This window comes from Pholis gunnellus (assembly GCF_910591455.1).
Source record: "Pholis gunnellus genome assembly, chromosome: 7".
In the NCBI taxonomy this organism is placed as follows: domain Eukaryota; kingdom Metazoa; phylum Chordata; class Actinopteri; order Perciformes; family Pholidae; genus Pholis; species Pholis gunnellus.
The window spans coordinates 8,779,535-8,802,201 of record NC_136533.1 but is presented as its reverse complement, the minus strand read 5'-3'; the positions used below and the strand labels follow the sequence as shown (position 1 = coordinate 8,802,201).

Below are 22,667 nucleotides of genomic sequence, written 5' to 3'. Positions count from 1 at the left end.
TTATAGAGCAGATGGAAATCCGTTGTATTTAACAGCTGCGGTCTCTTAAACCCTGAACAGAAGTAACGCATCATTTTCTGTAGCAGACATGCCATCAGTTCAACATCATGTTTACAAGCAATTCTCATAAAATGAGTGAAGTCATTCAGTATCAAATTGATAAAACAATATTAAGTATGATTTTTTTAGGTGTAAAGGAGGGCCTGGGTTAAATAGATGTGCAATGATTTATAGGCTGCAGAAGAAGTGTGAATCTGTTTGTACCATTTACTCACTTGTGATGAAATTAAGTCTTTTAACATAACTAATCTGTATTTTTATTGTAATAAATGTGTACAAACTGAAGTAATTTGACCATTTACTCCCTCTTCAAGAAGCAACAACTCATGCATGCATTTTTTTTTAATACAACTCCACAGCACATTTCTGCAACAATAGTTATACATGCAAACTGAGGGGCTTGCAATGCATCAGATTTTGGGGGGGGGGGATATAGGGGAAGACAAAAATGAACACTCAAGACCCAAGCTAACTGTGTGAGCTTTTGTATTTACAGTAAGATGTCAATATTCACCACAATATTTTTAGATAATTCAAGATTCAAGATGGCAAAGCCCTCGATATCGGGCATATTCTGGAGGAATGTTCCTTTTTTACCATTCATGTTGAGTGATTTAAATTCAAATAGAGGTACCACAGAGAAAATACAAAGATGGATACCTTCTTTTCTCTGTGTGTAGAAGTCTGAGACGAGTGAGAAGGAGAGTCTTTCTGCTAAATTCAACAGGCTGGTATGAAAGCACAGTGATTAAACACAGAGTGAGTGAGCTGTTCTCAGACCAGCCACTCCATGAGCGGAAGCAGAGATACGATAGTACGACTACTGAACTGAACACTACTGAATAATCCTGCAGTGGGAGCATTCGTTATGAAGATACGTTTGCATTCATTTGTCATTTTACATTTTTACACTCACTTCACTGATAAACACAACTTTCTTTAAATCCAAACATGATTCAAGGTTTTTAAAGGGAAAAACAATTCATCCAGTACAAGTTACATTACACTCATACGGTCAATAATGATGGATTTAAAGAAAGAAAACATCTGTAAAACTCTCCCAATGGCACATTAGAATAACATGCAGTATTTGGAGGTATTACTCTTTAATTTCCCCATCGTCATCAGCAGTGAGAGGGTTTTGGTTGGTTTCATGTCGGAGCACATCCCTGAGAACTGGTCACAGCAACAACACATGGTTGCCCTCCTGTGGTCAAGGAGGACTTCACAGTCACATCCCAAAAAATTCATCAAATAAAACATCAATTACAAAGTAACAACTATTAGATACTGTATCTTTATCAGTTAATTCAATAGCTTTTCAGTCCTGTCTAATAGTACATTTACACATATCTTACAAAAGTCATAATATATTGTAAGAAAATAAATAATCCAATACATTAGTGCAATGCACCGGCCCTCTCAGCGATCACAGCCGTGATTGAAGCCCATCGTCCTGCTCACACACTTTAAAGCAAAGAGAAAACACATACCGTCACACTGTTGGGAGCCATTGTAGCAAACACCACGGCAAATTAACAAGAGCTGTCAAAACGACAAGAAGAAGTTCAGAGTGCAGATGATGTCACAATTATTTACCACAGCTTGAAGCCTATATTTCACTTGCATAACATGACACCACTCAACATTTCCAGGCAGGATATTTACACAAGGCATACAGCGGAGCGTCCTTTTCTCGAGACACTCGCAGTCAAAACTGATAGCAGCGTCAATAAAGAGTTCCCTTTAGTGTGGCACTTCCCCAGCTGCCTGTTTATCTGCCAGACAACCATGATCCAGGCTGAGTATGGCTCCCACAATAACAACTTCTGGTGAGCATCTTCCCCTCTGTCCTTCCAGGTCTGTATGAGAGTGGGCAGGGAAGCAGCGGGGGGGTGCCGGGCTGAGCAAACGCTCCTCAAATAATTCCTCCCGTGGTTGGCAGAAACAGATGGGAGGTTGCGGGATGAGCAAACTGGGCGACGACGTTGAGGCCTGGGGATGGTTGTTTCCCCGTCTCAAAGCTCTGTGGTCTCCCAGCTCACCTCCCGCGGAACCTGGCGTCATTTAGTCCCAGTGTGGATGACCGTAACGGTGGAGGGCCGTGGGCGCGATGGCTCGGCCACCGCGGACGGTTCCTCCAGTACAGCAGAGGGGGCGTCAGAGTCCTGACTGAACACTTTAACTGCAGAGGGCAAAGGTTCTATTGGAGGACCTGAGGGAGGAAATATATATACATCAGCAAAGAGTTTTGTTTGACAAAATGTGAAAATATGAAAAAAGTTAAAGGATGAGTCTGGAAATGTTTTGATTATTGTCAGGAAATCCCATGAATAGAACAAAACCACCAATGTGTTAAGGCGCCAGCATGCTTCTTAAGATGTGCTTATCGGAAGGTTGGATCATCTTTCAAATAAAGTCACACATTTTCTTAAAAAGATAAATTGTTTCCTAAAACAACTGAGCACAGTGCTGTTAGCAAATGTTCCTCAAACTGGAGTAAATAACAATTTTCAGCCCAAGATTAACACATATTTGGTGCTCTGATGAGTATTTACCACAGCAGGGTGGCAATAAACTACACAGGTCATCGTAATGAAGTCGCCCAGAGCAACAGTGTGACGCATTTATGCGTTTTTAATAGTGCTTGGACAACAACTGAGCTCTACGACACGGAAGAATACGCTTTATCAGGTTTTGGCTGCACAGACAATACAGTAGGAGCAATTAATGATTGGTTTAGGTCTTTTCTTCGGATTTATTGAATATAAAATATCACCAGGCTCATCCTTTAAGTCTTCCTTCTTTCATTTTTAATCGCTTTTTAAGCACGCAGTCAATGGCAGAATAAAACAGGCCATAAAAGGTGTGAGTCACCGCAACCATGAGAGGTCCTTGAGCGTGCAGCCATAACTAGACACCAAAATATTATACAGCAGAATACATGATTAGCCGTGGACAGACAAAGAGGTGCATACTCCCTCACTTACTCACGGACGCACGCGAGTGATCGCATGATTCTCCTTGCGGAGATAATAATAATACCGAGCTATTTCAGAAAACTATCTGCTGATAATAAACCATGAGATGTAGTTTAAAGACCGGGAAGAAGCTAATAAGTGGACCTTGAGTTAGGATTAGTTTGACGTTGTTGTCAATCACAGCATATTGAACCGACTGTCACCATTAGAATATATAATGAACACATAAAGATAAGACATGAATCGTCAATTTATTTTATACTTTCGCTGATCTAAAAGGTGACGTCTTGACCAACAGTCCAAAATAAAGTTAATTAATGTATAATGATATAAAACAAATAAAAGCAGTAAAACCTCACATTGGAAAAGTTAGCTTATGTTACATTAAATGGCTCCACAAACGTAGTGACCACATGGCTCATGTCAAATCAGTTTAGTCTGCTCGATTGAAAATGACCCCTCAGGAGCTTTTTAAACAGTTTCCAATTATCTCAACGACGAGGGTAGCAGAGTGAACAGAGCCGAGTGCGGCACTAAAACTTGGACACGTTTGTGTCTGCAGAGACATCTGAAGTGTCACTCACAGTCCTTCAGGGAGAGCGGGGCGCAGTCCACAGACTGGCTCTTGGCTGGAGCGCGACTCTGAGGGTTGGACACGGTGTTGTGAATGCTGCTGCCAAAGCTGGTGCCCAGCTGCAGACGCTTCATGTGGCGGATTACAGCCGTGGCATTGAAGGCTTGCTGTGAAGAGACGGCGTAAACAGACACATGTAATACCAGACAAACCACTGCGTGGCTCTGCTATTCAGAAAGATAGAGAATATTGTGTCCCGTGGGCTCACCCTCCATTTGCTTTTGGCAAAGTTTTTCCGCATCTGTCGACTGACTGATTCGTGTATGTTCTTGCAGAGAGCAGTGTCTCCAGCAATCCTGAAAATTGAAGTCAAGTTTTAGATGATGCAAATAGCAATTCACACATACAAACACAGCATTACCCAAATGGTTTATATTTGGATCTGCAATACCTCTGAGAATCGTCCCCGTGCTGCTTTTTCCTATTTACTCGGATCATTTATTTTCATTCTGCTACAACGTCTTTGATTGATGGATGCAATGTTTTTGCGGAAGCTCACGCACTGCATCCCTGTCTGTCACATTCATCATGATATCTATGTGTGAAACCTTGTCAGTGGAAGCCATTTCTCTCTGTTATTACACCTGTTACTGGTGTCACAAAACACATATTTGTATGAGAGGCCCAACCTGCCCAGGACCCAAAAGGCCCATTAAGGGCTAACAGACCTATCCATATTGGCCACCTCAGCCAGAGACAGCGGCCCACGCCCGCTCGCTCTCGTTAGCTCCGGCTCAGGCCTGGGAAGACATCATAATTGTTCATTAAAGCTTCCACATTCTTCAAGGATCCTTCAGGATGCCAGCTGCTAATTGGCAGCCAGTTATTCAGCGGATTTCTCTCAGAGGGCTGGCGGTGCCGAGCAGATGTGGGTTCGCGACTCGGAGCCATGGCGACAGATGACAGTGGGAGGACATTTTCTCCATGACAAATGCGCAAGCCTGGCAAGCTGCGTCATACTGCGGTTTAATCACACCAAAACGTGTGTGGTTCCCTGCGATTGTCTGGCTGGGGTGCAGTGTGGTGTGCGGCGGTTAGCTTCTCACCAAGGGTGCTCAAGAGCCTGGTCACATATGAATCTCTTCTCTGGGTCCTTCTCCATTAGGCGGCTGATGAAGTCTTTGGCTGTGGAGGGAAATGAAAAAGGTGAAAAACTAGTCAGATGAGAACAGGTTGTATACTCTGTAACAGCGTATAGGGTCCTGCAACCACAAGTTTTTCCTAAGACAGGTCCTGAAAAGTATGTAATTTAGTAGTAATTATAGAGAAAATAGAGATGATGTTCTACTAACATACTGAATACAAGTTTAATTACTTTAGTTTAACCAGGACATGTTACAGTAGTGTGGAGGTTACAAGATGCAAGTTCCAAAGGAATTTCCTTGAAATAATGGCAATATTTAAACTAAATACGTATGTAATCTCATAAACATAATCCTCCATATTTTTTAACTGTATGCATGCCCGTAAAAGACACATTTTGAGCCGACATGCTGACCAGAAGACTTGAATTATGAATTAAAGGCAGTAAAAAGTTGTCAGATGAGTAAGAAATATAACTGAATACATAAAAAACAACAACAAAAAATTCCAAATAAATGAAAAGCTCTGATAACACGGTGTTGTGCTTGTTGGATGACATAAAGGTAAAGAGACCGTGCATCTGTGAACTTCTGATTAGCTCGAGCTAGCTATTTTTGGTAGTGTTTACTTGCTCTCTATGTTACGAGTTAACAGAGAGAAGAGTTTAGACAGTGATGCTACAGTAGTATTCAGTGTGTGGATGATTAAAATCACCTGCACTGACTGGTGGAGTTTCATTTTGTATTAACTTAAGTTAACTACATCTATGTAGCTAGCTGAAAACGCTGGCACTGGTCTTTAGCTAGTGATGTTTTATATTTAATTAATTTAATCATCAACTTATATTTATATTTTATGTTTAATATTTACTACATGTTACACTGGGCAAATAGGTATTAGATAAATTATTAAAATCTGTGTCAAGACCCCAAATCAGGAAAATAAAAAGAGCTACAGAGATAAATAAAAAGGTGTAAAATAGATTAAACTGTCATTTAAACTAGGCTATTTAACTACCTGCAGTACTTAGGCCGGCATATTAATTATATTCTTGACCCGTCTAATAATAACCATTTCTGGGATTACAAATCTATTCCTTTATTAGAAAACAATGGGACCTCTAAAACAAAGTGCTACCTCCTATATTCTAAACACACACACACACACACACACAGCTCACCGGAGTCTGATATGTCATCCCAATACGGTGCGTCAAACTCATAGTCGGCCTTGAGAATCTGCTCAAAGAGCTTCGAATCATTCTCGTCATAGAAAGGAGGGTAACCACACAGCCTAGAAAGATGAAGATGGATGATTACACAACAGCAATCTGTGTGAGTGCAGTCATCTAGCTGATGTTGGAAACTTTAACCCAAATCTAAAAAAGGATTTGCTGTGACCTAATCTCATTCACTGGCAGTTAGATTTTTCCTATAGCATACAACAGGAGACGGTACAGAGGGATTATAGAGACGACATGAAGGCTAAGAGGGAAATAAAATAGGATAAAAACGGTTCATATTTTCATATGATATGGATAAAAATGACATGCAAACTGCAGATTAAAAATCGGATCTTGATTATGAAACAGATTATTCCGTAAAAACCACCAGACCCATTTGTCAGGGCTTCAGAAACTCTTCCACTCAACTACCTTAAAATCCCTCACACCTCACGAATGGATAACGAGACGAGGGATTTTCTCTTTGCCAATGAGCAAAACCACTTAATTCATTTGGCAGCAACAATTAACACTGAAAGCTTTACAGGTTCTGAAAAATAGGATCAGTATAGCTGTGGGAATCATTCAGACTCCGATCCAATGGTGTATATTAGAATTGGGATTTGGTTTCATATATTTCAGGTCTGACTGTTTTAAGTTTTCTTTGAAGGTGCCACATTGTATTGTTTTTAGAATGTGATCATTCATATTAATCTTATCGATGTTTTTACATATTTTGCTATTTCAGCCACGCTATGGTGTGCCTCAGATGACTTCGTTACTCCGTTGACTAATACAAAACTCTGGTCCAGACTGAAATATCTTGACAATGCTCGGATGATTACCATGAAATGTTCATGGTCCCCAGAGGATGAGTCCTAATAATTTGGTGACTTTTCATCTAGCTCCCACACAAGATTTATATTTTTGTTTCTGAGTGAAATATCTCAACAACTGTTGCTGGGAAATTTGGCACAGATATTCCTGCTCCCCTCAGGATGAAAGCTAATTAAATCTGTTCTTATTTAAATCTGTCCAATACTTTGATTTATATCCAAAGCTTATGAAATTCCCATCAGCCTCAGCTGTACTTTGTGTTTAGCGCTAAAGCTGTGTTCCAAATCCAAACCAATTCGTCATAGTATGTTTAAGCTTTTAATTTACCAAAATATCAGACTAAACCCTTTGATATTGATCAGAATATAATGTGTGTGATGTCAGGTGTCGATCAAACTGTCAACTGAACTTCACAAATATACATCTAAATGTTTTTACACAGATTTAATAAAGTGTAAAGGCTCAGAATCAGTATGCAGTAGTAACAGTAAAAAATAGCAGTAGTTTAGATTTCGTACACAGCAAAAAGATGTGAACCTTGTACCTGCTAAACACCAATATGTTAGCATTATCGTATCGTTAGGAGCATGCTAACATGCTAACGACAGCCTCACAGAGCTAGCATGGCTGTAGACTCTTGCTTATTTTTTGGTTTTATGATGTTTGTTTGTAACTCTTCACTTTGCTCCTTTCTTGGGCAGGAAACTCTTAATGAGGTTTTGCTTGTGGTTTCTGAATTTCCTTTTTAAATAAAAGGTTAAAAAACAACAACACATGAAACATATCAAGCTATCAAACGCACAAATAAGTTTCAGGTAATAACCATATATATATATATATTTTAAAGTGAAAACTTACAGAATATAAGCGATGACCCCAATAGACCAGCAGTCCACAGCTTTACTGTAGGGCTTCTGAGCCAAAACCTCAGGAGCTGGAACAATGAAATTAATTGTTAAAAATGGTCAGAAAAACTATTATTCATCTCGTGTTTTGACCATTCATCATGAGACAGAGGCTGGAGAAGAATGTAAATGTGTGTTGGTTTGCCTGTAGCAGATGGCTAAGGTTGACCTGTGGCTTCTGGCAGATTAGATTAGACCATGTTTAGCCAACGAGTGCATCTAATTATCTCGGAGGATGTTTCCAGGGCTCAGACGGTGTCCTCACCAACGTATCCTGGAGTCCCACAGGCGGTGGCCATTACGTCACCTGTTCCCTCCATCTTGGACAAGCCAAAGTCACTGATCATGATTTTTGATTCATCATGGGGACTGAAGTACAGCAGGTTCTCAGGCTTGAAATAAGAGAAAAAGAGTTAGAAAATTGTGTGTTTGTGTGTTCACATGACCTCATGTACTGTTTGTGTGGATTAATTTCAGTCATCCTGGCGGCAAGATATCAGACAAAATGTGAAACTAAATCCCCTGGATTTGTCAGTCAATAGTTGGGGAGTTTTACAGCTCAATAAAGAAGAAAATCCCCGACATTTAACCTCTGTGGGTGATCCTCATAAAGCGCTCACGTAATGTCATTGACTCAGGTTAAAGAGCAGGGATTTCCCTCTCAATACGGCTGAAAAGTTCAGCTCAGAGTGAACTCACTGTACCTTTAGGTCTCTGTGCACTATGCCCATAGTGTGCAGATAGTTGACTGCATCCAAAACCTGCCGAATGAGGCGACTGGCATCCATCTCTGTGTAGAAACCTTTCTCCACGATGCGGTCAAACAGCTCGCCTCCAGACACCCTGTCACCACAGACAAGTTTATCAAGTCATTTTTAAGTGGCATATGATATATTACAGTATATTACCTAATCACAAATGATTGATTTCATGTAAAAACACTGAATACAGAAAGTTGGTTGGTTGACTAGTATTTAGCATTAGTACCAGGAGGGCTACATGTAGCTGCACTCTGCCTTAGATCCTGCAGATTGTGCATTTACTGTCAGGACCCCCACACTCTATAACAGAGTCCTTGTTGATTCATTCCTTTAAATATATCCAAAAATGAAGTGAATTGTCCATTTTCAGTTCATTTGATAGACTACATGTTTATTGATCAAAACACTTGCATTGTCCAAATAATTTTAGTTATTCAGTTTGACCGTGAAGCCCTTTGTTACAATAAAGATGATAATCATTACTGGGACACAACAATGGCACTGGTACAGTACATGGAATGGACAACATAATAGAACTATCTTCATTCAGCTCAGTGCAAGAATTGACTGCATAATACATTTTTCGGCTGTTGTTTGCAGTGTGGGCTACTCTATTTTTCCAAATGCAGTTTTCCAGTATTCATCATATGGCATCATGACTTCTGAGTATCGGTCCTTTGTCACATTATGCAACCCTGAAGGGTTTGCAACTGATGTACCAGAAATTAATCTCAACTACTTTTAAAATGCATTGACAAAAGGAAAAGAAGAGTGACTCATATTAAGTTGAGCATCATGTGCACGCTTTGCCAGCACGACTGGCAATCACCATTTTTATAAGTGAGACTTCAAGGCAACATCACGCACCTTTGCAGAGGTACAATGAGAGCAGATAATCGCTTGTGCATTAGTCACAAAAGCTGTTAAATGATGTGGTGAGTGGAAAGGTCTCTAAAATAATGACATATGCCACACAGGAAAACGGCACAGAGGTTTTCACACATACACCTTCAAACACTGAAACACAGTTCACAAGGTATTTGCAACATCAACAACACTTTAAACTTCGTCCTCAAATATGACCATTGGGTATAGACGCAACATCTGCGACGGCCTCGACTCAAGCTGAAGCTCAAGCATTGTGAGCTTAAAGAAAATAAGCTTATTCACTTTGCTGACGAGAGCATTGATACCGTTGTCTGTGCGGTGACCATCATCTCTGGTTGGAAATGAGTCCGCCTACAGGTGGGATATTGACCATTGTAATGGTCATTTTGTACCTAGTATGTATTTCCACTGAGTATATTGTATTTATGCATAAGTCATTTTGCTCTGAACGTTGTTTTCCTTCACCGTGTCTCTGTTGTGCAAAGGAAGAGTTCTCCCTTATCTCTTCACAAAGATAACCAACTGTGTTGTATGAGAATGTTCCACCACCAAGGCCTTTGGGACGCTTGTTTTGGATGCTGACCGTTTGTTTTTCATTGTTGTTCAAATCAGTCTGAGACCAAAAGTCTGAGACCAAAATGTCTGTAACATTGGCCATCGGCCCCCACCTTTGCTCATTCTGTATAAAGAAAGCTTGTTCACCTTTGTCTCGGTTCTTCCTCACTGAGACTGTACGCATTCTGTTGTGACGATTGAACCTTCTCTGCGCAGAGAATAAATACTTAAAAGACAACCTGGTTTTTGGTATTACGTAGTTCAGCATTAAAAAGACTCACGCAAAGCGGGTATAGGAATATCTTCCACAACACCATCTGGTGACCTGGTGCGGACTGAACAACTTAGAGCTCAACGCTCTAAAGACAGTGGACATGGTTGTGGATTTCCGCAAGAACGCAGCCCCACCGGCCCCCATCACCCTGTGAGAACGATTGTAGCCGACCCCTCTCACCCTGGACAAAACCTATTCGAGTCCCGTCCCTCAGGCAGGAGGCTGCGGTCCATCAGGACCAAGACCTCACACCACAAGAACAGTTTCTTCCCGTCTGCAGTTGGGTTCATTATCAAAGCCCAGGACCCCCGCTGACTCTGGCATCCCCAGGACAATTTCTTACAGCTACACACCCTTGCACATCTTCTCTCTATTAATACATACTTGCCACTTTAATAATATACTTGTTTTAACATACTGTTATTTACTTGTTTACCATATTTTATTGCAAATGTTTCCATTTTTAAATGATGTCGCATACTAGTGCACTGTGTTTAGTGTTAAGCAGCATTCACCGAGTCAAATTCCTTGTATGTGCAACGTGTTCCGATTCTGAAAATGAAAACTTTTCATTATCAGTTATTATTCTCTATATGAGTGTTACTTTCTAGTATTGTAAATATACATACTATCAAATACCATCTGTATACGATTCTATTTTCCTTGTGTCACAAAAATAATTCCGGCAGAAAGGAATACAAATCTTTTGTATCATGCAGCAGACAGAATATTATTGCATCCAGGTGTCTGAGTTTCCTGGAAATACCTTCAGAACAGATGCCTCGCTCTGTGACTCAAATATGATAATAATAATAATAATAATAATAATACTTGAGAGGAACAATCCGCCACACGACCTCTGCCACGGACAGATATTAGTGTGGTATCAATCTTCTTATCTAACCCTCGGAGAACAATATTATGCAATATCTCGTTCATCTTTAAAGCATTACTGTATTCACTCAAACATTCATCTGAGGGCAAAAATACCACAAGGACATAACACTTATTCATGACAACAAAATAAAAACACATTATCAAAATAGATGGGAGACAAAGAGCTAACCCAAACAAAACAAAGTGATGGGTTGATGTACTTACAGCTGCATTATGAGGTACAGGTGGTTTGAGCTCTCGTAGATGTCCTCCAGAGCCACAATATTCTCATGCTTTATCCTGCAGGGGGAGGACAGAACATTCACTTTGCTTGTTGTCAGCCTCGGTTCATTTCAGCACAGCCCATTAATGAGGAGCAATTAGCTTCTTCTTTTGTTAAAATGATGCCCTGCCAACCGAAAACATTATTTATTTATGCTTTATTTAGCAGCATTTTGTAATCACACTGTGTTTGTGCACATGTGTATATTCACGCTCGTTGAGAATCAAGCTGCAAACCTTTTGTGTGTGTGATGGAGAGTGAACGGGGGGGGGGGGGGGGGGGGGGGGGGCAAGTTAACCCCCATCAAGAGGGGCACCTAAGAAAAGATGCTAGGAGTCTGTGTCCAGGCAACCGAACAACGAGGTTTTACACACAAAAAAAAAAAAGCCTCTGCAAGGAGACATGCAGATGACAGAGCGTCCTCACAAGGGCAGTTGGCTGAAAGGGATAAGGTGGGGGTGGAAGAGGAGGAGGCGGTAGAATCTCAAAGGACTAAACAACCTTCACAACTTCCTTTCAGAAAGAAGTCCTGAACGAAAATGAGGTTGCAGTTTGAGGGCTGTTAGAGACTAACAGAGCCGAGTAAAGAGTATGAAGAGAGGGAGGAGAAACCGAAACACACACACACACACACACACACACACACACACACACACACACACACACACACACACACAGAGACAGAGACAGAGAGAGAGAGAAAAAAATGAAAAGGGAGGAAGTCAAAAGGATAGCAACTGTAACCAGGCAACTACACCCAACAACTGTCGAGCTCACTTCAAGAGTGACTGATAACGGAGCTTCTCGGGGGAATTACCCATCAGGCCCTGGAGGAGGACGGATTGTCACCTGGTGTCAGTGCAATCCTATCATACCCTCAGTGTGTGTGTGTGTGTATGTGTGTGTGTGTGTGTGTGTGTGTGTGCATTGTAAAGACTCAAAAGATAGATGAGATTCGACAAGTAAGTCACTTAAGCCTGACAATGGTTGATAAATAAACTGAGCGGCACCTGCATCCCAACTCTGAGTCATTACTCTGAGAGGAGAGACACACACACACACACACACGCTTCCCCGAGGACGCCGCGAGGTGGTGACCCGTTTTTTCTAAAGTGGTGTTCTTCTTCTTCTTCTTCTTCTTCTTCTGCAAACTCCCCCGCGGCTCAGCCATGCGGTACCTACTTCCTGAGCACGGCGATTTCATTCTCGATACTCGTCTCCTTTCCCTTCAGCGCTTTTTTCGGGATGCACTTGATTGCCACCATCTTTCCCGTGGCCTTCTCCCGAGCCATCACCACTTCAGAAAACGCACCGCTGCAAGAGACAGAGAGAGAGAGAGAGAGAGAAACATGTTAGTTCTGCATATGCACTCAGTCAATATTGACACAGAAAACCTATTGTCAGTGAGTAGATAGAGGGCACTCAGAGGCAGACAGGCCAGAGTACACAAACAGCATATTGGGAATATTTGCTGAGAACTGGCAAAGTCCCTGACTATGGCCAACAGCCGTCTGTGTTGGCTTACGCTCGGTGCTCGTGTGCAGCCAGAAGCACGGCAAACACTTTTAAAACCTCTAAAAAAAAAAAAAAAAGACACCCATTTAGGACGGCAGATAAGCGTGTCTTCCTCGGACCATCTGTCTCCATACATGAGAGCCTTTAAAAACAAATGCGGAATTAAGGGAACATTTGCTCAAGCAATCTGTATCTGTTGCCATGACACCACATTCAAACCACCTTAATAAATCTCGCTGAGCGAGGCAGCGTGATTGCTTCCAACCCTCCTTTCTTGTTTTTATTACACACCTTCACAGGCACCGTTTATTCCTCCGTGCAGCCTCAGAAGGGCTTAATGCGAACACGTTAAAGGATGGTTTGATTTGGAACTCTCAGGGGTCACGGACCTAAACAACTACTGTGATCTAAAGAGAAAATCCTTGATCCACTGACGAAGTCATGACCGTGACGAAAGCTTGTTTGCTGCAAAGGATCAGCATAAGAAATAAAATAGTAAACTGAGCCTGAGGCCAAAGTGCTGAGATCTTTTGGAGAGCTGCGATCCAACTGTTGTTCATGAATTCTTGATCGACTCTTCTGTTTAGAAAAACATGCAGTTTTCCATTATTATGGTCTACAGCTAATAGCTACAGCTCTGTGGTTTTACATTTTCTCTTACCTTTTGTCCTTAGAAATGAGTTAATTATTATTGTTAATGAATCCATTGAGAGGGCCGTCATTAGATTCACAACACAGCAAAATGCTCTATAAACGATACATGGTATGTAATGGGTTAGATCTTATAGGCACATACTGGAGTTAATTCAAATGTTTCCAATATTAAACATTTTACATCGCAGTCTTGGGATAAAGGTCAGTTTATTTCAATCCAGTCCTTTCTGTTGGAGCTTTTGCCAGAAGCCATTTCTGTGTGAAGGCTTTCTTGCTTTTTAAGGAAATATTCATGCCATAAATGTGGCAAACGGTGATGTTGTCAAAGGTATAATGTAACAAAAGAGCAATCAACTTCTAATCCACTATTATCTCTTTAGTAATCTCTTGCCAAAAAAAAGGGACAAGCCCAGAGAATATGAAAATAGCAGCCATCTGCCTCCTGCGTTATAATTTCCTTCCTTTCTGACAAAATGTTTAATTGCAGAAATAAGCGTCTTGTTGGATCGTCATTACGCAAAAGTGAAAGGGACATAATACATCTTAAGTGATGCACCGCCTTACAAAAAGAAAGACGGCCAACATCAAAAGGTCCATTATGTACTCAAAGTGTAATCAGTTCCTCCCAACGGGCTCTAAACTCAGAGTAATGAAGTAGTCTTTAATAACACGCTCGTGTTTGATACTCGGGATCTTCCTCTATGAACTCAAAAGGACACATTTCGTGGAAAGCTTTAAAAGTTTTATTTTTCAGACTTAGTTACAACGCTGCGGGTGTTGCTCTCTCTCTCCCACATCAAATTGACTTTAAAATGAACACTGACACATAATGGTTTACTAGATTGTGGGTCCATAAATGTGGTCAACACATGTCTCTCACTCGTTTCCTCAGTTTCGTTGTTGTCTGTTCTCACTCGTAGCTCTGCTGGTGGCTGAAGTCTCTGTCGTACTGGAGAGCAATTCATGCTTTGTTCCTTTACATTTTATCTGCGGATGTCACGACAGTTGTGCAGAACAAAATAAGCATTATTAAGGACGGGAAAGTCCTCCGTGTTGTGTCCGTCCTCAAAGCTCAAACCTTAAAAAGGCCTTAAAGTCCCAGCGAGGCCATCAAATCCACGCTAATCCCTCACTCCACCATCACACGGGAGGGGGGGGGAGGGGTCAGTCAGAGCCACAACACATAAACACAGACTGTGAACAAACACACCACGGGGTCGCAAAGCCCCGGCCCCAGGTGTGATGAGGTTGAACACACTCAGACAACACTGAGAGGGCTTGGAGCGCACGCCCTGCCGACTTTGACCTCGTTCTGACGTGTGATGTGGGACGATATGTAAATCCACGGCCTTGTGTAAGTGAGGGAGTGTGTGCATTACTCGCCGGCCTGTCACGCCACTATCTTCCCACCACAGCTGTTCCCGTGAGGACCATGAGCATCATGCGACCAAATCTCCCCGGCTGTGTGGACATGAGGAGAAGAGAAAATTCCTCCACCAGCACGCAGAGTCTGTCAAACGACTCTCTTGCTTGCTCGTTGTTGTTTTTTTTAGAGCACGCTTTCTGCAGCAGGTGACACACAATGACGAAAACCACAGGAAACCTGTGAACTCACTGAGAGGGTGGGTGGAGCATGTAGCACCATTTCTGTCCCTCTGCTAACCGCATTGACAAGCAGCAACATCACTTCCTGTGAATGACAATATGACAGAATCCAAGCCTGTGACTTCCCTCGCTCCGACAATGCATGAAGCACGGCAAACTGTGCTGCAAGCATTCAATCTATTAATTCCTAATTCACAGGAAAGAAGAAGGTGTGATGGAGACATATGGTGATGCTACTGCCCACATGCTCTCTCGGCACATACATACACACACACACAAAGATACAACAAGCACGCATAACTCCAGAGCTGAAGCCACTAATAGATTATTCGTGTTTTCAAGCAAAAATTCAAAAACATTTGCTGGTTCCAGCTTTTTCAAATGTGAAAATGTTGAATTTTTTGTCATATATGATAGTAAATTAAATAGGTTTTGGACAAATAAAGCAATATGTTATTCACTACTTTTTCATAGACTAAACGCTTAATCGACAAAATGATCAGAATTGATGAGTCATGGTTAGCTGGAGGGCTACAAAACTCCACCATCTATATGTGACAACCAGCACGCGTAATTTATCTCTGAAATAATCCTCGATGTGATCTGGTGAAGAGCATTAAGTGATGAGAGAAACCTCCATCTCATCCTTTATTGAAAACTCTATTACGCAAGATAAATACGAGTGTAGGGCTGCAAACTGCGTCTGACCCAGTGTCACAGACTGCACAATCAAGTCAGCACACTGACTCACTTGGTTGAATAATAATATTTGAATTTTAAGTCCTTCCCAGAGCCACCGAGCGCCCTCTTCACGGCTCTTGGATGACAGTCTGAGATGTGAGTGTGTGTGCGTGTCTGCAGTCACACAACACCACTACACTATGTTTAGGACAGCCGAGCCAAACCGGCTGACTAATGTGAAATGTGAATGTGGGCGGCGCTCAGTGTGAAACCTGCGGCCTGATGCTGCAGATGCAAAGTGAAGTCGTGTATCAAACAATTCAGAAACAGAAAACTTTGTCAGGACGCGACCTCAGCCGGTCGTCCTTTAGCGATTATGAACATTAGGGGGGGGGGGACTGAGGCTGGCTTATTGACATTCACTTTATTGCGCTGAGTAAATCACACTGAATCATCTTGTGTAAGATGCATTACAGCGGCCCGTTACGCAACATATGGGATGGAGAAGTCAGACTTGATAATCCAGGTGGAGCAATAACTGGAGCTACTAAAACTAATTCTGTGTTCAAAGTCACCCTTCAACGACAGCTTCAACCAGACACATCATACAATCTATACTTTCAGAAAAATGCAGGTAAAATGAACGTCTACAGCTTGGGTATCTCGGACAATCACTGATTCTCCTGATCACGAGTCATCAGAATAATTGTGCAGTAAACATAAATGTGCACAGTTAAGCTGGCAACAGATAGTTGTAAAGTTACACAAAACCTTCTTTTTAACAGAAATCACACCACCATCTGCTAAACTGTGATAAGCTACTCTTTTGTAGACTGTAGTGTAAACAGGTGCTACTTTCTGCAATGTGCGCTTTATTATTGTCATCGTCATCACCTGGAATACACCGATACTGGCCTTTCTGCTTCAGGATCAGTGATCTGTAAGTTAGTAAGCAAGTTAAATAGTTTGCGGTCAATCATCTTTAGAATGGCAATACTGGAAGAAGTATTCAGATACTTTAGATCAGTAAAACATGTGATACAATAATGTAGAAATACTCCATTACAGCCTGGCTAATACTGGATGTTTGAGGCCAATACCAAAGTGAAACAAATTATAATTTGAAGATACATATCAGCTGATATTTGTGTTATCTTGTCATTAAACAAGCCTTCATTATTGTATTAAAGATCTGTTTTAGGGTTGAAAAATGTTGATCTATTATAATTAGAAGCCAGTACAAGCAAAGGTCCTGCATTCAAAACGTTGAAAAAGTTAAAACATACTAAAACACTGAAACGTATAGAAAGAAAAAGTACTCAGGCAGAACGTCCCCCGTCAGAGTAACATTATTAGTTATAAATAGAATATTCTTACAGGTTCAATAGCCAACAAGCAGCATTTCAAAGCTGCAGCTGGTCCAGGTGGAGCTAATTTTAAATACTTTACATCCTGATGGGTAGTTTATTCTAAAATGTACCGTATTTTATAAGACGATCACATGCTTTCTATGTGAAATCTCAACTAAGCTGAACCGATATGTCAAATAATCAATTGACAAAAATAGTCAGCCTCCATTTTGATTCATTCAAAATCCCTTTTTAAGCACAATTGCCAAACAGCTTACATGTGAGGATATGTTGCTGTTCTTTGTCTTATTTGAGAGTAAACAGGATATTTTTATGTTTTCAAACATGTTGCCTCCATCTTAAGGAAAAGTTAATAAAGCAAAGTATGAATACCTCAAAACTGTACTTCAGTTACTTTCCACCAGTACATCAATGCAGCTGTGGTTTCCATGTCTGGTTCTTGCTGCCTGAGCAGCCAGCACTGGTTCTCTGGCCTTCCAGGTAGTAAGCTGCATTGATCTGGTGCTGTGGAGTTAAATCAACTCCAATAATATTGATTTGAATGAAATCCAGAAGCTCTCTCAGTCCCAGCGAATGACGCTGGGAAACCATTACCCAACAACACACATGGACCTGAGGCTACTTTACAGGAATGTGCACCTCAGACTGATGATCGAACAGAGAAAGATGGTCCGTTCACAGGGTGATAAGAGCCGATGCCACTCACAAACAACTAAAAACGGGAGACGTATCTATCGCTCGGGGGAAAAGTTTGGCAGAAATCTGTCTGAAGCCTCGGATCAGTCCGTTGGAGAGAAGCGGAATTATTTTAATAGGGGTGATTACCGCTTCCTGTGCTTTGATACAGGCCAGTCTGGTACACTTCAACTCCCTGAGTGCAGAGGAGAGTACACTGTGGCTTTGCAGGCATTCACTGTGGTGGGAGGGACCTGGATACAAATGGAGAGCATTAAGCATACTACGCATTATCTCATTTGACTCTCCGTCATTATGGTCAACGACAAAGTGTCTCCACCCACAGGGTCTGTAGCTGGAGGACAGTGGTAGTGGGAAGTGGTCGGCAGTGGCTTCTTCAGAGGGAGCAACCAAGGACTACATCCTAGTTGCCTAGCTGCCATTTTCCCTGCATCAAGGACCAAACTAGTCTCTCCGCAAGCCGTGTTTCAGAAAATGATCAATGAATGGAGGCAGCCACTTTAATGCACCACCAACGCGTGCTTTGTCAGAGCCAGGGTCAGTTTAATATCGAATGTAGATTTTCCTCTTTGATGGCAAAAAAAAAGAGTCATTAAGATGTGACTTCAGTCGGCAATAAGTGACGTGAATGTGTCAGCTAATCTCTGCATGGTCAACAGAGGACAGCTACGGCACTTTGATCTCAAGAGAGCGGGACTCTGGAAAGCATGATTTTTGGCCATGACATTTAAAACAAATATCATAAAAGGAGAGCCTGCAGCTTCATTCAGACACCACCCACCCCCAACACGATACGTAAGCCCTCTGACACGAAGGTACAGAAGTGTGAAACGCAGAGGAACAGCTTTTATCCTCAGGCCAGCAGACTGATCAACAAATCCAATCCACCTCACCATGCACGAAGCACCCATTTCCTATTGATAAATAACGATATGAGCCAATATTATTTTGACAATGGATCACATAGTGATAGGGGTCACTCGTACTGAAGAGCCCCACGGGGCCCCTCAGCTCCTCAGAGCGGTTTTGCATCTTTCAGCTCATTGTTTAGCTGTCCAGCCTCCAACTTTACTGCGCAATCTCATAACGTCGTTTTCAGAGAAAAAGCTTGTCAAGTCCCTTTTACACCACCTGCAACTCTCTGGTGAACATTTAGCAGCTAAAGAGCCAGAGACTTCACTCAAGAGTTATAGAGACCCAACTCAGAGCAAAGAAAAGAGAGAATATCGGGCTGAAATCGAACATGTGGACAGAAACACGACTCCAAATGAATGATAGTGTTGCTCCGTAACTGCTGAATGTGTAAATAAGCTACCGCAAAACATATCTAATATAATAATAAGCCATTATTGGCAATAGGAAATATCAGCCCATTCAACTGTGAGTAGGGCTGCTCCGATCCGATATACAGTATCAGAATCCACAGTGACCTTTATAAGCAGATTAAATACTGGTATCGGAGCAGTACTCCGTATCGGCAGTTAGTCGGAGTCTCGTAAAGAGACTTTCTGCATCCGTATTAATCGATTGGCTCTAGTCGGGTATCAGACAAACATCAACATCCTCACTGGGAGTAGCGGGCCCCCTCCTGCTTGCACATTTACAACACCTGCCAACTGGGATCTCTGAAGGTTACTTAATTTTCTCCCACAGAGTATCAGCAGCTTAAGGCTCTGAAATTAGCCACAAGGCAAAGTGCCAGTGAAGCAGGAGGAGCGGCTTCAGTGGCGAAGATCTCAATAGCCCGCAGCGGCTAATGCAAGAAAACAAGGGCAGGAAGTGTGGCCAAAGCACTGACACCGCCGCGGGCTTCCTCCTCAAAACCCTATCAATACCTAATCAGGCATAAGGTTCACAGCATGGCCTCCAGCTGGTGTTGAAATAAAATCTTTGTGTGGTGGAAAATGTACACTTAACTAAAAGCAAACGTAGCAATAGCACAATGTAAACAATACCTTCAAAATAAAAAAGGTACAAATACAGAAGTATCAACAGCAAAATGTGCATCAATGAAAATGCACATTAATGCAGCAAAAGAGCCCATGTCAGTTTTATGTGGTTTCATATTTTATTCTTATTACTGCTGGTATTGTTGGAGCTGGTGGAGGTAAAGCTAGTTTCAACTACTTGACTGTTTTTATTTACAACAATGCATCATATTTCATGAACTACCCACCGGTTTAGTGTGTCAAATATTAATCTGCTAAGTAACTCCTCCGTGTAATGCCGTTGAGTCATATAAATTGCGATAACTCAAGTAAAGTACCTCAAAGTTGTACTGTAGCATAGTACTTGAGTAAATGTAGAGGGATGATCCCTCTTGGATGCTGACGGGGAAACCTGATGAGGAAGCTACAGTTGAAAAGGGGGAGCAGCAGGAGGAGGAGGAGGAGGATGAGGAGGATAATCTACATCTATTCCTCTGACCAACACTCCTTCCCCCCCGTCCATTTTTAATCCTCAAGCAAAGCCGCAGGGCTTCTCTGCCCCAGGAGGCCTGTTGTGAACTCGGCTGGGTGACAACGAGGTGACAAGGTGACTCGATTAAGACGCACAGGGACTAGCAAATAGGACTTTCTCAAAGTCAATCAGGGGCGAGGACGCTCTGCACACGATGTGTGTGTGCGTCGAGCATGTGGGCGAGGGATGCGTGTTCCTCCAACCTGGCCGTTGTGCGGACAGTAAATCACGATGATTCACTGGTGTTATTCAGAGGCGCTTCACACACACACACACACACACACACACACACACACACACACACACACACACACACACACACACACACACACACACACACACACACACACACACACACACACACACACACACACACACACACACACACACACACACACACACACACACACACACACACACACACGAAGGCCTTGGGGAAATCAGAACAGCCTCCAGGTAGGAATGTCTGACTGTTTAGTACAGCAGATGAAGTGCAGAGTGCGCTTTATGAATCACCGATCTGGAGGAGATTTTTATGATCCTGCTCCTGAGGAAAAACAGGTCTGCTGTCATGCCGAGCAGCACAAAATGAGATGATGAAGACAAAGATTATGAAGTTTACACAAGCTGCGGCATAATAAAACCATAGTGTGTCAGATGTATCATCTGTTTCACTACAAACAAGGTGGCTACAGGCCAATTTGTATTTACTTTTTTTGCTCAGCTTGACACCACCAGAGTCCAAATTCAAGAAACAAACAGATTTCCCCAGAGAGACCTCATCCTCCACACGGCTTGTCCCCGAATTTCCAACAATACAAACATCCCCGAATTAAAATTTGTCTCATTTGTGGGAGGACGGACACGTCTTCAGGGGCCAAAGACCCAGCGGTAAAAAATTTGAGATTTACTGTGTGATGGCACAACATTGACTGCCTGAGACCTTTAGCAGTTTGGGGTCTTCCAATCAGATGCTCTCGGTCAGCAGAATAACTTATTCAAAGAGGAAAAGACTTGAAGTCAAGCAGCACTAACAGAGGACCGAAATAAACTCTGGAATTTGTGTCTCTGTGGTGCAATGGAAAGAGAATAACTTCAACCAAAGTGGTCCCTAAACGAGCAGTTTCTCAGAGTGTTTACTGTGTCTGTAAACCCAGACATAGTGTTTCTTTGCTACAAACCCGCCCTTCTGTCTGAAGAAAGAACGAAAGAGACATGAAGTCACCACAGATGGTCCCTCAAATTTGGGAGTTGATTTTCAGTTACAGCCCCTGCTGTTTCTTTGTCATAGTTGTATCATGTTGTACAGAAACGACCCCAAAATAAATGGCTGCCTGCTCTGTGCGGCTACATGCTTCAGCTCTGATCTGATCTGTGGGGAAGAAGAATTAAAAACACACGCTGCAGTAGTTTCTTGAATGAACTGTGACATAACGAGGGGCATCGCGCGTGTCTGACTTCACACATTATTGTGTCTCGCGAAGCATCGTTTCCGCCGACTGAACAATTAACTGAGGCTTGAATATGAATTTATTAAAATAAAAAAAATGTCTATTTTTTGGACGGCTGTAAGTTCAAAAGGCCCTGTCTCTATCTGCCGAGCGGTTTTCCGTTAATTCAACCAATATTCAACAGCTGTCCGTCTGCTTTTCATTTCCGTTAAATCGGTGCAATGTGTCATTTGTTGTCTGCTAATTTGCACAACTGGATACAAAGTTTCTCGTCGCCCGTAGGGCTGCGTTATCTTGTTACTCACGTCCCAAGGACTTCCTTGAAGTCAAATATGTTCTTGATATCATCGACATGCGTTTTCCAAGATCCATCGCTGGACTCGCCGTTTTCTTTCGCCATTTCGCACCAGGGGTGTGGAGAGAAGAAGAAGGAGAAGAAGAGACGCTGCTGGAGGATCACAACAGTCGTCTCATCCAGACACAGCAAAAAAACAACAAAAAAAGAAAAGTAGTGCACTTCTGTATTTCGCCAAGGGCTCCCTGGCTCTGTGTCAGACTACCTTGCTTCCTCAGCTCATGCATGCATGCAGCCAGGCAAGCCCGAGGAGGAGAGGTATGTCCTACCCAGAGAGGTTATTTGACTAATCTGTTTGACGTAGCGGATCCCGACTCTGAGCTTCCCCGCTGTTCAGATCACTGCTGACGGGGAAACCAGGCTCTCCCCCTCCTCTTCCTCCTCCCCGGGGCGGGATTCAGTCAGTGGCAAGGCGGCGATGCGGTGAGCTGAGGTCGGGCTACCTGCAGGAGGATGACACTTGGCAGTCACATCCGAGCCGCTTTGTGCGTGTGCGTGTGTGCGTGTGTGTGTCATCGAGT

The 22,667-nt window shown here is 42.4% G+C and overlaps 1 protein-coding gene across 1 annotated transcript; it reads right to left on the bottom strand.

The window, feature by feature from the left end:
• Positions 1–491: 491 nt before the first annotated feature.
• On the bottom strand, positions 492–22,191 carry camk1db (calcium/calmodulin-dependent protein kinase 1Db; the record flags this gene model as incomplete). The annotated part of the gene is made up of 11 exons (XM_079162365.1): positions 492–2,275; positions 3,626–3,782; positions 3,884–3,971; positions 4,722–4,800; positions 5,939–6,051; positions 7,676–7,751; positions 7,988–8,114; positions 8,427–8,565; positions 11,302–11,376; positions 12,542–12,673; positions 22,097–22,191. 11 exons carry the CDS (start codon positions 22,189–22,191, stop codon positions 2,124–2,126), a joined length of 1,233 nt encoding a protein of 410 aa, XP_079018491.1. The 3' UTR covers positions 492–2,123.
• Between the last annotated feature and the right edge of the window lie 476 nt (positions 22,192–22,667).